The 15881-nt window shown below is 58.7% G+C and overlaps 1 protein-coding gene across 6 annotated transcripts in view; it reads left to right on the top strand.

Annotated features, from left to right (window-relative positions):
• JAKMIP3 (Janus kinase and microtubule interacting protein 3) overlaps positions 1-15881 on the top strand; it is a 104509-nt gene that overhangs the window by 51025 nt on the left and 37603 nt on the right. For 5 of the 6 annotated variants that reach the window (XM_082424096.1, XM_082424091.1, XM_082424094.1 and 2 more), the window contains exons 3-4: positions 8560-9057; positions 14668-14883. In XM_082424096.1, the coding sequence (XP_082280222.1) occupies positions 8560-9057; positions 14668-14883 (714 nt within the window). The remainder of the gene's footprint in view (positions 1-8559; positions 9058-14667; positions 14884-15881) is intronic. The other variant, XM_082424095.1, reaches the window with a different exon arrangement.

Here is a 15881-nt window from a genome sequence, read left to right as displayed (position 1 = left end):
AGTAAATAGAAGATGCGTCTGTGTTATCCTTGGAGTCTCTCCCGGGAGGGCGTCTCCTGCTGTGGCCGCGAGCAGGGCTGCACCAGGACCACAGGCAACTCCCGGGGAATCTCCTCGGTTCTGTCTGCTCAGCCTAGAGACGGACACTTTACCCCAAACACGCGGTGGGTGGTTGGTGCCTACGCCCTGGCCAAGTGGGGAATAAGATGCGAATTCAATCTTTACGGCAAATGCTAACGACGTCCGCCCTCACCATCCTTCTGAAGTCTTCGCGTGTGTTAACGTCACTGTTACAACCGCAGGACAAATGTGTGCGGCCAGCTCCGTGGACTTGGAGCCTTCCGTCCAGTTTCCAACACATTCCAGATGCTCCTGCAGCACCCAAGGAGGAGGGCCTGGCTCTGGACCTCATGATGGAAGTGGATGGACGGCCGGAGGGACCCTTCCCCGGCCCCCAAGGGCCTGGACAGAACAGGGGTGGAGGCTCTCATGCCCTATGGGTGGTGAAGGTGGCCTCAGGACCGGGCGCCAGCTCCCCCCTCTTCCTTATTAGGGACTCAACACCTCGTCTTGCAGGTTGCGGTTTCCAGGGTCAAGAATGTCCCTGTGGAGCACGGAGAGACGCCAATGTACATGGCAGCCGCGGGCCAAGCGTTGCGGATTTCAGGCCCATGGTTAGTTCATCACCGAGGAGGACGTGCAGGAATTGAGACTCGACAGCAAAGAATGAAATAATTTAAATAAAAACAGGCCTCTCCTGCTGCCAGGGTGCTGGAGATAAGTGGGACCAACTCGGATGGAGACCCTTCTGAAAAGAGGGAAGAGCTTAGCAGGGAGAAGCTCCAAGGGAAAGGCCTCTCGGAAGCCCCATCCAAGTTAACTCCACGTTGTCTTAAAGAGGGGGAAGTACTGGGATCCTTGAAGCGGAAAGAAAAAAGAATCATAGTAACACGACGCCCCCGTGTCTCCGTCACAGGCTCAAGGAGGCTCTGGCTCTAGGCTGGGCACAGAGCAGCCCCTGCTGCCTGCACCCCTGGGTCCCTCCTACCAGCCGTGCCCCCAGCTTGGCCTGGAACCGTGTGTGAGGAACAGAGCAGACACACCCAAGTATTACACCTGCTGTTATGAAACACACTAGTCCTAACTGGGAGGAGGGGACCCCATGGGGGGAACCCTGTGCTGAAGTCCAGCCACCCCCAGCTCCAGGCCATGGACGGCCACTCAGGAAGGACTTACTGAGCACCCTGCCCCCAGGACAACGTCCAGGTGGAGGAAGACATGTAAGAAACAGGAACTGGGCAGCCGGGCAGGGTACAGCCTACAAGCCGACATGCTGGGCGGTGGTGTGGTCACTCTGCTCAGCAATCAGGGAGGGCTTCCTGGAAGAGGTGGCCTTAAACCAGCCAGGACAGGGAAAGTGAGGAAGCGAAGGTGGGAACGAGGGGGGCTCCTGTAATGCAACCGGCGGCCAGGAAGGGCAGCAGGAGAGGTGGCCCAGGGGTCAGGCCACGGAGGGCCATCAGGTGGGAAGGGCCTAAAAATGTACCGTCTGGACCAGGACATTGGAGAGAGACCGAGACCCACAGGGGACCATGAACTTGGTTGACAGCTGCCTTCAGACTAGGTATGTCCTGGTCACCAGGTCAGCATATTTGTTACCGTTAAGTCATGCGAAAAAAGCGTGAAGGTCATTGTCTTTCCAAAGCTAGTGAGGTGGGTGATGTAGATGCCAGCGTGTTGCCTGTTTCACAATGAGGAGGGATACAGCAGGGAAGCCGAGAGGGGGAGATGGAGAGCAGGGAGAGGATTCCACGCCAGCAGCGGGAGGCCATGTGCACGCGGGGCTGGGGCCCGAGGGTGCTGGGACGTCTGCCCTGTCCCTGGAGAGGAGTGGGTGGGATAACACGGGAGTGATCTCCAAACCCGCAAATCCCAGTTATGCCCCAAACTCCTGTGGGAAACCCCTTCCCCCCACACCCACACGGGAATGCTACGTCCTCGCAACAGCTCCAGGGGGCAGGCCGCAGACTTCGACTTCTCGTCTCGGTGGACAGAGCCACTTGGGACCTTGTAGACAAAAACACTGCAGAAAAGAACACACTGAAAAAAATAATGAGCCAGAGGAAGAATGCCTCCCCCTCCAGCTGATAACCTGGGAAACCAAGAAGCAGGACCAAGTGTTCAGGAACCTGGCCCGACATGCGGAAGACCACAGGCAACTCACAGCGCCAGGGTGCATGAGGCTCATGGGGAGTCAGGGGTCGCATCCATTTATTCAGAGGGAAGCTCTGTTACACGTGAATCAGGAGTGGGACTGCACCCTTGTCCCGTCTGTATGTGCACCTGGGCCGGGGCACCTGGCCAGGGAGGGGGAGGGGCAACACCAAGCAGACCATCCGACGTGGGCAGGGCTGTGGGTTCTGCTCTAGTGTCTGTCCCTGAAATGGACCCCGACTGTAGAGCCGTCGTTGTTGGAGGTTGGCAGGAGATAATGTTTCTAGAAGTAAGACCACAGAGGAAAACATGCTTTTTTTTTTTTTTTGATTTTGATTTTTATTTATTTACTTTATTTTATTTATTTTTTTATACAGCAGGTTCTTATTAGTCATCCATTTTATACATATTAGTGTATACATGTCAATCCCAATCTCCCAATTCATCCCACCACCACCACCCCCTGCCCCCCACCACTTTCCCCCCTTGGCGTCCATACGTTTGTTCTCTACATCTGTGTCTCTATTTCTGCCCTGCTAACCGGTTCATCTGTACCGTTTTTCTAGGTTCCACATATATGCGTTAGTATACGATATTTGTATTTCTCTTCCTGACTTACTTCAATCTGTATGACAGTCTCTAGATCCATCCATATCTCTACAAATGACCCAATTTCATTCCTTTTTATGGCTGAGTAATATTCCATTGTGTATATGTACCACATCTTCTTCATCCATTCGTCTGTTGATGGGCATTTAGGTTGCTTCCATGTCCTGGCTATTGTAAATAGTGCTGCAATGAACATTGGGGTGCATGTGTCTCTTTGAATTACGGTTTTCTCTGGGTATATGCCCAGTAGTGGGATTGCTGGGTCATATGGTAATTCTATTTTTAGTTTTTTAAGGAAGGAAAACATCCTTGCTGGTAGAAAAGTGATGTGTCTAAAAGTCGCTCGTGAGCAATGAAGTAGGATCCCTCCCAGGGGCACTGTTTTATCCTTTCAGCTTAAACTTCTGTAGGCCCCTGAGCTGTCTCCAGGGCCCTGCACGTTTGTTAACTGGCCTTTTTTTTTTTTTAAGTATTTGTTTATTTATTTATTTATGGCTGTGTTGGGTCTTCGTTTCTGTGCGAGGGCTTTCTCTAGTTGTGGCAAGCGGGGGCCACTTTTCATCGCGGTGCGCGGGTCTCTCACTATCACGGCCTCTCTTGTTGCGGAGCACAGGCTCCAGACACGCAGGCTCAGTAGTTGTGGCTCACAGGCCCAGCTGCTCCGCGGCACGTGGGATCCTCCCAGACCAGGACTCAAACTCGTGTCTCCTGCATTGGCAGGCATATTCTCAACCACTGCGCCACCAGGAAAGCCCTGTTAACTGGCCTTTGAGAGCTCCAAATGTTTGCGGCATTACAAGTGGTGGCCGTTTCCACCCAGAAACGGGTGTTGCACGGACCGCGCCAGAGCCCTGGGGCCACGAGGCACGAAGCTCTTGGCCGCAGTGCCCAGCGCACCCTGCTGCCCGGCACTGAGCGTGAAGTGCAGGGCCCACCTGTGGCCGGTCCGACGCTGCCATTAAAGAGATGCACCTTCTCTCTGCAACTTAAATCATCAACAGCACAATCTCAGCTTTTAAACGTAATTTGATTCTGATACCTTCTCTTCTCATGAATAACATCTGACAAACTTGACAAACAGCATCTCCATTCTGTTCAGCAGTTTGTCGGTGGAGGACCGTGTCCCCAGGCTCTGTCTTTCCGGTATAATGACTGCCCGTCACTCGCAGGGACGTCCCGGTCAGGACCGTGCGTGTGGCCGCCCTGTCCTGTGACGCCTGCTCTGTGCCACATCTGTGCTGGTCACGAGCCAGGCGTGGTCCATCCTCGTGGGGCTGTGGTCTGGCCTGAGCATTGAAGCCGGTCTTGACCAAGGACGGTAGCACGGTGGTGTCCACCGCTGCTGAAACAGCCGACCTGCAAGCTGCCTGGGCCATTTCTTTCTAAGAGCAGGTCTGAGCCATTTGGCTAGTCAGCTGGGTGGGGTCCCGCCGTGCCGTCTGTTTCCACCTGGCAGAGGGGCTCGCTGGGCCTCACGGGATGGGACCCGATTCCGGGCAGACGTGAGTGGGAGGAGGGCATCCTCAACCCTTTTATTGGTTGCCGCGGAACAACTGGTTTTAACTGTCCTTCTCACACATTTCACAGCCCCAGAGAGCACACCACAGCTAGGGTTCCACAACCCGTGTGTGCGCGTGAATGTACACGTGTGTGTGTGTACACACGTGTACATGTGTGAGGACAGGTGCACGTATGTGCACGTGTGTGTGTGTGTGTGTGTGTGTGTGTGTATTGGGGCCTGTCTGGAGTGATCGGCAGAACTAACGGGCCTGGCCCCGCGTTCCTGGGGTTCCCGCAGCCCTCCCAGCTCTCCCCAGACTTCCTGTTAGACCCCCGGGGTGGAGCCACGACAACTCTCCTCCTTGGCCTCACCTCAGACTCACCTGGACAGGAAATTTAGAAGGAGTCCCAAGGCCCAGGCCACCCCTTGCCCCACGACAATATGTCATCATGTTGGGGTGTGAGATGCAGGCGCCCGTGTTTTTTAAAGCTTCCCTGGTGCTGCCGTGCAGTCAAGGTGAGACCCACTTGCCTGAAGGGTGTTGGCCCAGAAAAATTCTTCTCTGCATCGGAGACTGTGGGTTAATTTCCAGGAGAAGTTCAATGAGAACTTAGGAGTTTGGAGGAGAAGCTGTTTATTCACATGCAGGTTTGTGGAGCAGACAGGGTTCCACAGGGAGGAGGAATCCTGACGACAAACCCACCCTCCCTCCATCCTCCCCCTCCCCCTCCTCCCCCCTCCCCCCGCCCCCTCCCTCCATCCTCCTCCCTCCCCCCTCCCTCCCTCTTCCCTCCGACTCCCCTGCCCCCTCCCCTTACCCAAGTGAACTTAGCTCTGAAAGGGAAAAGAGACAGGCCAGTCTGTGAACAAGGCAGCGAGGGGGAAACGTGCTGAAAGATAATGATAAAAACGGGTGCTTATTTGCAGGAGTTTATGGTCTGCAAGCATGTTCCTGTGCTTTTCTTACTTCCAGCCTCTGAGGAGGGTACAGTGAGGCCGAGGTTATCACAGAGCTGCTGGGAGCTCCTAAAAAGTTCTGCGTCATGGACAGCTGTTTGAGCTCAGGGATCCATGTCATGTCGGTTGATCTTCAATTTTCAGTGCTATTTGGGGCAAGGAGCCTTTGACCCCCTCCTCCCCAGCACGCTGTGTCCTGTGACCTCTGCTTACTGCCTCTACTCTGCCCCTTTCCCTCTCCACCCGCTGGAGCCGCACACCTGTGCACACCTGCACACACCCTGCGTGCCCGCCATCAGCCGGTCTCCGTGGCCAGGGGAGCTTGTCGGTTCGGCCCAGACACTAAGGGAAGGAACTCACTGCCCCTTAGTGGACGGAGCCTCAGAGAGGAGAGGAGCAGTGAGCGCGTGGCAGAGGCAAGTACCGGTGCACTCACGGGCGCCTCCTGGCCGGGGCCCCAGGAAGCCACCGGACTGGTCCTCATGGTCGGTGCCTTTGCTCAGAACTGCAAGTGAGTGAGCCCAGCTGGGTGCCAATTCCCAGCCGCAGAAGCATCTCCCGGGACCCTCACTCGTTCTGCTTGTTCTTCTGTCCTTCAGCTGCCAGAGCCCTTCCTGTCCAGCTTCCAGTAACCACGGTGGCCGTCGTGGAGGCAGGGGTTCCAAAGGGAGCCCAGCCGTGCTGTTGGCTCTGTCAGAGCCAATTGTTCCAGCAGCATTGGGGCTGCTGCGGGGACGGGCAGGGAGGCCGGGAGGCAGGGAGGCCGGGAGGCCGGGAGGCCGGCCCCATGTCGGCTCGCCAGGCCTTTCGTGCAAGTCTGATGTGGGCTCTGGCAGACACCTATTCCACCACAGGGTCACGGGCACTGGACCGAAGGATAACCGCAGGCGGGCGTGGTCTCCATTTTCACTCCACACGGCTTAGCTCAGAGTCAGGGTTAAACCCCGTCTAACCCTGAACCGTTCTGCTGATATCTCTCTCTCCTCCACTCTCTCTCTCTCTCTGCTCCAGACAAAACAAAAATCAAAACACACCTCTATGATACATGCTACGTCATTTTTCTTTTCTCTGCTGGTTCCCATCCAAGAGGGGGTCCTGAAGGTGGGTGTTACGTCATCCATCAAGGGGAGAGGAGCTGGGCTCTGGATCTCAGATGCGGGTGGCGCTTCTGGCTCCACCACGTCCAGCTTCAGGACCCACTCTGCCAACCCTCTGCACCCCACCCGCCGTAGGGACGGCAGCACCTCCCGCCCTGTGCGGGTTCTGAAATGGCACCAGGGGCTCCCCTAGAGAGTCACCACCCCATTCGACTGAGACATACCCCCCTCCAAATCTTGCTTTTCTGGGTGCCTTGAACTCAATTTAAACTGGACAAAAGGAAGATTCACTTAAATGGAAGATGAATAAATATCTGTCTGCTCGAGGCTTTCAGCAATAGCCCAGCTCTCCAGGCAGAAACCCAAACAGCTGGGCCGGGCTCACTGTGCCCCGTGTGCCACTGGGGCTTGTCAGGGGCCCCGGTTATTAGAGTTTCTGCAAGCATTGCAGGGTCTGAGCCATCCTAAGGGAGGCTCGGGACCGAACCCCACTGGACGATAGGACTGCCCGTCGGGGTGCACCAGCTGAAGGAGTCAGCGTCCCAGGTCCGCCCTAAAGGGGGAAATAACAGAGGACAAGGTGGCCACGGCCCCCACCTGCTCCCGGGGAAGCTGGCCCTGGCAGGGGAGGCAGACAACTCAGCCGCAGAGAGAGAGAAATAAGGCGCTTTCGGGAGTGACGACTGCTGTGAAGAAAGTGACACAAAGTAATGGGGTCGGTGCAGTGGGCCTGGGAGCTTCTGACCCCGCGAGTCTGCAGAGGCTGCCGGCCGAGCCCGCGGGAGACCACTCGGGGCTGAAGCTGGGCCGGGCTGGGCAGAGCAAGCCAGGAGGGTGGCAGCAGGCGCACGTCCAGGGGTCGTGGGGTCAGAGCCTACACGGCTCTGCGGGGAAAGAACACAAAGCACAGGGCGTGAGGCCCCATGGAGCGGGGCTGCGGCCCATCCCTCGTTCTCCCACAAGGATGCTTCCCGTGGGTGGCACGGGGTCTTGCAGATGGCGCCCTTTTTCCTGGGGCTGGGAGATGGTGCTGCTTTTATTCTAAATGCACCGGGAGACGGACGGAGAAGAGGGTCACACAGGGACCAGAGTGGTGAGCTGCGTGCTTCCTGAGCTCTCTCCGTGGAGAGTGGGTGGTGGGGAAGGGCGGTAGGAGGCGGCCGAGGCCTGGGGGCCATGGGGGGGGCAGGGAGGTGACAGACACGCGGTGCACCCTGCAGGTGGTGGTGGCAGGACTCGCTGACGGGTCTGGGGTGACGTGAGCCAAGGACGACAGCCCCACTCGAGGGGCACGGACTGAGAACACATCTCTGAGGCTGGTGGGGGGAGCGAAGCGGCCCTTTGGACACGCTGAATGTGAGGAGTCCGTAGGGGGCTGCGCTTCTCAGGGTTCTGGCAGGAAGCGGGGGGCACCCTTGGTGTGTCTGGGGAGGGATGGCAGGGCTGTGAGCTCAGGCGAGCCTCCAGCGGGCTCTTCCTGATTGTCTGCCCCTCGTCCCCATGTAGACCCGGGGCAAATCCGGATCCCAGCCATTCTTTCATCCCCTAAATAGATTTTGAGCGCCGGCTTCATGCCACATGGTGTGTCGTGGGGTCATTCAGCCAAGGTCAGAGCTTTCGGATGGAAATAAACCATTCAGTAAAAAAAACTGAGTGTCCCCCAAAATCTAGACATCAGACATCATGTAGACAGACAGTACAGCTGCCTAGATCGGTTTCTCCATTTGCCAAGAGTGTCGCAGAAGGTAAGCGAGACGTCCCTTTGTTTGGGCTGAAGGGGGAGGGGCCGAGGCCATCTGGAGGGCAGGAGCCCGCACCCCCCCTGCTCCCCACGGGCTGTGCCCATTCCTCGGCCGATTCATTTGAGGTGAGGGTTTCACCCTCCCGCGCACCGCAGATTTCCGGGGGCCCGTGTGTCTGCGATTTTACTTTCCAGGCTAGCGGGGCTTCTGGGCTTGACGCCTCTGGGTGCGTGTGTATTCACGCTGTCCACGAACAAGGCTGGATTCTGTTGTCGAGGCGTGTTTTAATGAGCCATCCTCGAATAGACGGTCGCTCCCACGTTTGCAAGAAAGACCACCTTTCCAAAACTTGCCCTTGGGTTTCAGCAAACGCGGAGCTTGGCCCCCAGACAATGGGCGTTGCAGAGCTTGGCTCACAGGCGTTGCTCTGGCGTTGCAGGTCAGCCGGGTGGAGAGGGAGAAGAACCAGGAGCTCAGGCAGGTGCGCGAGCACGAGCAGCACAAGAGCGCCGTCCTGCTCACCGAGCTCAAGAGCAAGCTGCACGAGGAGAAGATGAAGGAGCTGCAGGCCGTGCGGGAGACGCTGCTGCGGCAGCACGAGGCCGAGCTGCTGCGGGTCATCAAGGTCAAGGACGGCGAGAACCAGCGGCTTCAGGCGCTGCTGCACGCCCTGCGTGACGGCGCCCCCGACAAGGTGCGCACCGTGCTGCTGTCCGAGGCCAAGGAGGAGGCCAGGAAGGGCTTCGAGGTGGAGAAGGTGCGGATGCAGCAGGAGATCTCCGAGCTGAAGGGGGCCAAGAGGCAGGTGGAGGAGGCACTGACGATGGTCGTCCAGGCCGACAAGGTCAAGGCCGCAGAGATCAGGAACGTGTACCACCTGCACCAGGAGGAGATCTGCCGCATCAAGAAGGAGTGTGAGCGGGAGATCCGCCGGCTGGTATGTGCGGGCGGGGCGCGGGGCTGGGGAGGGGCGCGGGGGGCGCGGGGCGCGGGCAGCAGGGGCAAGGGGCGGGCCTGCTTCAGCCTCGCTCTCGGGCAGGGTCCCCTGCACGGCGCACCTCACACCCCTACGGTTGGTTTGCAGACTCCAGAGAGGCCAGGCTGCTAAAAACAGCGGGATGCGTTTCAGAACTCACCACAGTCAGCGCCCCTCAGGGCCCAGGAGGCTGCAGTCCTCTCCCCTCCGCCCACCCAGCTTTCCTTCCCAATTCCAGCGTGGCCACAACACGGCACCTACAAGGGAACCCCCCTGTTTCCTGGAAAGGGTTTCTGAAAGGTTCCCCTTCTCACAGCCCCAAGTTAAGCTCAAGCCAGGCAGGGGCTAGTGTCTGATGGCATGAGTCCCACACTCCATAACTAGCAGGTTCTGCGGTCTGTGAGCTCACTGGACCCAGAGAGGCGAGACCAGAGGCCCACGGCTGATGGTCATGGGCCCCAGGCCCTCCTGACCTTCCCAAGCTGTGCACTGTCTGGGAAAGCGGCGCCCTTTGCAGGTCAGGAACTTCATCGGGTGCAGCCTCCTGGCTCCAGAGACCAGGTGCCCAACATATGCGTGTATATATATATGTGTATATATGTCTCTGTGTGTATATTTCACATATATATATCTTTCAGATGTATATCATTGAAGACATACATGCCTGATAGCAAGAAGACCAATACTTCCCTTTTGAGACCCCCCCCTCCCCACAGGAGTCCCACAGCTCCGCGTCCGTCTCACTTAGCCCAGTGGGGAGGGAATGGGCGGTGGGGTCACATTCCACCCACCGCATCTCCCGCCCCTTCCACCAGGTGTCGCTGTTGGAAGCCGGTCCACAAGGTGCCACCCCGCCGGCATCAGGACCCAGCGCCCCTCCATCCACCTCAGCTACTCTTCCCAGAGCCCAACCATATTACAGAATATACAAAATAATTGTTTCCAGTTTTTATGGGATATAATGCACATACATCACTGTCTAGGTTTAAAGTGTACAACACGGTGGTTTGACTCACGTATGTGCGAAATGATTACCCCCAGGAGCTTAGCATCCATCAGTTCTTGGAGACACAATAAAAAGAAAAACCAAAAGAAAATTTAAAAAATTTTTTCCTTGTGATAAGAACTCTTAGGATCTACTGTATTAACAGCTTTCATATATTTCAATACATATCAATGTTCTGTTTTTGTGCAATTTAAAGCAAATAATGAAAAACACACACGAAGTCTCAGCCGCGTGCCCAGCACACAGGAGGTGTTCCCAGAGCGAGGGCCACAGTGAGCGCCCGTTGCTGCCACCCGCGAGCCCAGCATCATGGCCCAAGCCTCCCTGCCAGGACCCTTTCTCCGTTGCGGCGCTGCCCCCATGGTGCCCCCTTGCTTAACTGAGGCCCGCCATCTCCTCGACCTTCTCGTTTAGGCTCTAGCTGGTGAGAGCATCCTGGCCCCTAGACCCGGCTGTGGATTCAGGGGTAGCACCCGGCCCAGCTGTGCAGACATGTCTGAAGTGACCATGACTGAGGCCAAGAGTGATGCCCCAGCCCGGGGGGATGGGCAGCCTTGGCTGGGAATGGGGGCTCCGGGGCATTTTCAGAGAAGGCGGGCTGGGAAAGAGAGGGAGTGGGAGCAGGGCTGGAGGGTGGAAGATGTGGTCCAGAGGCGGCCCCACCGTAGGGGCCTGGGGGCAGGTCTGAGGAAGGGACCTGGTTTGGAGGGGAGGCGGGCTGGGGGCTGTCCAGAGGCAGGGCCTGGCCCCGAGCCACAGTGCAGGGCCAGCAGTGGTCAGGGCGCTGCGGGCCAGAGGAGGGACGTGGTCCCAGGTCCCAGCACAGCCACGGTGCAGCGAGGTTCACTGACGCGGCCCCAGGGATGACCGTGCTGACGGCCGTCGGGGGTCTCAGGGCTCCCGCACAGAGAGACCCCGTCTGCAGTTACCTTGGAAAATATTTGGCAAATCCCAGTTTCTTACAAACGTCAGGCAAAGAGTTGCTGTTTCCCCAGCTGTGGCACTGGCCCATCCCGGGGTGTGGTGACGATTTCCCTGGGTCTGGGAGGAAGGCACGTGGTTCCGGAAGGTCAGAGGTCCACCAGTGCTCAGGGAAGCGCTGGCCTGGGGGAGACGCGGCATCCCCTTCTCCGTGCGCCGCCCAGCGCTGGACGCCGAACCAGGGCATGTGTGACCGCAGGAGCGGCCGTGCAGCAGCCAGTGCCAGACAGGGTTGCAGCCGAGTGAGGGCCAGCCCGGGGACCCTACTGCAGCCCAGGCACAAGGCCGGAGCGCGGTGGCCGTGGGCAGCCTGACCGGGAAGCCAGGAGTGTGCAGGGAGGTCCGCGCCTCCGCGTCCACGTGTGGCCGGCGCCCCGTGCAAAGAGTGCTGCTTGTAGCAAACCTGGGGCCTGAATTCCCTGCACCCTGGGGGACGGGAGCCCCGCCCCGCCTGTAGATGGGTCTCGCTGGCAGCCCGGCCCAGGGAGGAAGGGAGGGGACCTCAACAAGCGGCGGCCACTTTGCGGAGAACACGACAACTCCCAAGTGGCCAAAAGCAGGAGACTCCCCTGCAGCACCTGGGCCAGTCTGGCTGGAGTTTGGGGGCCTGGCTCCTGCCCGCTTGCCCCAGCTCTTCCGGCCCTTGTCCTGTGGCTCCAGCCAGTTTGGGGTCCTCTGGGTGCGACTCACAGGGTCTGAAGGGGAGGCTGTAGCCATCTGTAGCCATGTCAGAGAGGCCGGCAGGCAGCGGGCTGGCCCTGGTGAGGCGTGAGGCTGAGGGCCCCCGCAGGGCCAGGCGTGGGCAGGAGCGGGATGGCGGGGCTGGGCCAGCGGCGAAGGGCCGGGGAGCTGTGGAGAGTTAGGTCCCTGCTTTGACCCCGGGACCCTGGGTGCTGGCCGGAGGTGTAGCACCCCGTAAGGGCACAGAGCTCTCAAGGAGAAGCTTCCTGGAGGGTGGGGACGCGGTGGCTGGCAGGCACGCCCAGACAGAGCCAGGGAGGCCCGGAGCCGGGTGGGCTGCAGGGCTGCAGGAAGGACTCGGCGCTCAGAGGTGCTTCTCACCGGTGGGGCTCGCCTCAGAGTGCCCGGGGGGATTCAGGAGGTGACTGCAGGATTAGGGCCTCCCTGCTGAGGCCCAGGCCTGTTGTTTTTAGGGCCCCCTGGATCTTACAGAAGGGAAGCCTGGAGCCCCAGGAGGCTCTGGGGCCACCTCGTCAGCTGTGCCCGGCTGCACAATGACCCTGGAGAGACTCGGTCCCGGGGTGGGGGTGGGGGCTTCTGACCAAATTTTCACCCCGTCGGAGTGGAAGGGAAGGAGGTGGTTCGCTCCGACTTCCTCCGTGAGCTCAGGTGCGTCCCCATCGTCCCAGCAGGCGGGGAGGGGGTGTGACTCTGGGCCCCAGGAGCAGCTTCGGGCACATTCATGCTGTGCTGTTATGGAATCGGGGGATGTCTGTCGAGCATTCGCTAAAATACCAGCTCAGATGGTTATTAAAAATTCTATAAAACCAAAGAAGTACAGGCAACACCAACTTCAGCTTTCTCATAAAAACCTCTGGTGTGTGATGCTACCTCCCCCCGAGCTGTCTGGGCAGCTAGTTAGCGTGGTTAAACCCGTACAGAGACTGCTGTGAGGGGGCGTGGATCCTCTGCAGGTCAGGAGAACAGCCCAGCTTTCCCGCGGCCGCCCGCCGAGGCTTCCCTGGCCATCCCGTTACCCGGGTTTGAATGTGCTCCCCGAGCTGGAAGCAGCCCCCTGAGTGAGGTGGGGGCCCCGTGCATCCGCCAGAGCGTGTCTCCCCTCGGCTGGGCGTGCCCGTGGTGCACACGCGCCTCCTTCACGGATGGGCCTCTGTGTCTAAAGCAGCAGGACCGGGAGATGTAGGAATGTGCCCTTGGCTGAGACCCTTGGCATCTCGGGCACAACGAGGCCCCCTGGGATCGTAGAGGAGTTTCCATCTTCAGAAATCAAATCCCCACCTCGGTGGGGTGGAAGCAGCCGCACGCATTTCCTTGGTGGGCAGATCTCAGAGCTTCACCTCGGGGTGGACCGGCTAACTTGGCCACGTTACGTGGCACGTACAGTGACTTCCCTGGGAGGCTGGCTTCCTGGTCCAAACCATCTGCTTAAATAGCTGATTTAAGCAAGAGAGTGGAGACTTGTTTTCCTGATGAAGGAAAAATGACGTGTCTGAAGTGTCTGTGTATGACTGTAAATGTGAGACCAGAGAATATAGCTGCTTCTTAATATGACTTTATTTTCTCCGGCCTCTTTGCTTCCACTAACTGAATGGGTTGCCTCTTTCCACTTGGCTGTGTGCTCCAGGCGATGGGAGTTTAGCAATTAAGGATTTCTTTTCTTCTGTTCAGTGCGTCGCTTGCCTGTGAATTCTGTGATCTGGGCTAATTAGACATCTCTACTCTTTGTTCCAAGCTGACTTCGGCAGATGGCTGATTTATTAAGTTACTCAAACCTTAAACAGCAAGCAAAGCAGCAGGATATCCTACCCTGCTCTGCTGTTTGAAATATGTTTTAAACCGGGTCTTCTTGTCAATCTGGTGCCATTTGTAATGACGCCCCCAACCCCCGAGCCTGTCTGTCTAAAGAATGGGCCGCACGGGGCCCGTTCCACCTGGCCCTCCCCCCAGGGCAGTGGGCTGCGCTTTGGTCAGGGCCGCCCCTGTGGCAGCCGGGAGGGGCCAGAGGCCAGGCGCAGCTGTGTCTGGAAGCGCTGGCGGCTATCAGGAGGCTGACACTTTAGGGAGAGGGGGCCGGGCTGCAGACCCCTCACAGCCACCAGACGCCCTGGGCACCCTGTTCTCCCGTCTGGAGCCTGCTTGTCTAGGGACCCCCCACCCCAAGCCTCAGCTCAGAGGAAGCTGAATTAAAAATGTGGCTTTGCCTGCGAGCAGTCGGGCAGCGCCCCTGCTTTCTACCCGCACCTTGGAGCCAGGGGAGGACACGCGTGTTGGGCCTACACACCGTCCAGCCTTCCCAAGCCAGGCGCCCGCAGAGCAGCGGGAAAGAGGCCGAAAGGGCTTTCGGGCCCCCGGCTCCTACTTCTCTGTGTTCACAGCCCGCCTGTTTTAACACAAACCTTGCTCATCCTACTGACGGGGTACAGGAAACTCGGGGCACCCCTATTCTGCCTGATGTGCAGCAGAAGGCGGAGGGTAGAGGTGGCCTCTCCGGACCCTGCCGGACAAGGGGTCCCCGCAGGCCAGCCTGGGAGAGGGGAGTCCCGCCAGGACCCCGGGGAGGCTGGGGAGGGGTGTGTGGTGGAGGCGTCCCGGGCTCCCCCAGCCTGGTCTGAGCCGGGGAGTCGCGTGAGGCCTGGGCAGCGGGGCACGGCTCTCGGTCCAGGGCCACTTGCTTTGCTTCGGGTCTCAGAGCCCGAGACGCCGGCAGGGCTGCTGCTGCGGGAGCCCCTCCTGACGCTGGTACGAGAGTCACTCCACCTGTTTCTATGGTAACTGCAGGGGCCCCTCCTGACGCTGGTACGAGAGTCACTCCGCCTGTTTCTATGGTAACTGCAGATCTGTACCCTGCCTTCGTGTGTGATTGTGTTCTGTTCTCCTTGTAGATGGAGGAGATAAAATTTAAAGACAGAGCAGTCTTCGTGCTGGAGAGAGAGTTAGGGGTTCAAGCCGGGCATGCTCAGAGACTGCAGCTCCAAAAAGAGGCTCTAGATGAGCAGCTGTCCCAGGTCAAAGAGACCGATCGGCACCTGGGCAGCCCCAGACGGGAACTTCCTCACGCAAGCGGTGCAGGAGACGCCTCAGACCACTCGGGAAGCCCTGTAAGCACCGCCCATGCTTGGCCCGGCGACCCAGAGTCACAGACGGTGCTGCCCGTGGCTCATGGCCCCGCGGGCAGCTCCCTGGGGAGTCCAGAGCCCAAGCCCTCCTGCCCTGGCGACACCGACCGTGTCTGCAGCCCGCAAGCCAGAGGGACCCTCAGCTTCTCTGGCTTGGCTGAGAGGGCCCAGAGACTTCCGTCTCTTCCCTTCCTTGTGACGTAGCACAGCACAAGCCCTCCTCTGTCCCCTTCCATGGGCCCTGCCCAAAGCGTCAGGCTTCTAGCTGCACCCACCTCAGCCGCCGGGCCCCAGGCTGCGAAGGGTCCCTGCCCTCGCTGGTGGGAGTTGCCGCTGGGCTGCTCCATCGCCGCACGCACGTGGGCTTTGCCTCGCGGCCCAGGGCGGCCCCCTGCTCGCCCGCCTCTGGCTTTGACCCTCTCGCAGTGGTTTCTGCCGCTCATGTCACCAGTCGCCCACCCACCGCTTTCCGCATGCCCATGCCGCTTTCCACTCCTCGGGCTGCATGACAGCGCAGGGGCTGTGGCACCATCCACTTCCTCACGGCCGCTCCTGATTCAGAGCCCTCTGAGGGGTTCCGGGAATCCGGGAGGGAGTCTAAATTCCACGGACCCTCGACGCGGTCCTTCCAGGTCTGCCCCCTCGCCTCTCCTGCACCTGCTGAATGAGGAACCGTTCCTCGGTCCTTCCTGGACACGTGTCTGTTTGCTTTGAGGACAGAACCGCATTTGAGCCGAGCCAGCCCTAGGACAGTGACATTTCAAGAATAGAGCATGACATTTTATAATCTTATTATAAATGGCTTAACTGGACCAAAGCCAGCTCCTGCTCTGGCATTCGATAGATTCCGTGAACTCCAGAGAAATTCGGAAGCCAGATCAAAAGGTTTTCTTTGATTTTTCAATCAAGCTCTAGTGGATCCCGAAGTGACCTTTTAGAAACTAAATTTGAGGGACCACTTTTCTCGGGAAACCCACTTT

Source organism: Balaenoptera physalus (genome assembly GCF_965194825.1).
Source record: "Balaenoptera physalus genome assembly, chromosome: 14".
NCBI lineage: Eukaryota > Metazoa > Chordata > Mammalia > Artiodactyla > Balaenopteridae > Balaenoptera > Balaenoptera physalus.
This window is presented reverse-complemented; position numbering and strand designations above follow the sequence as displayed.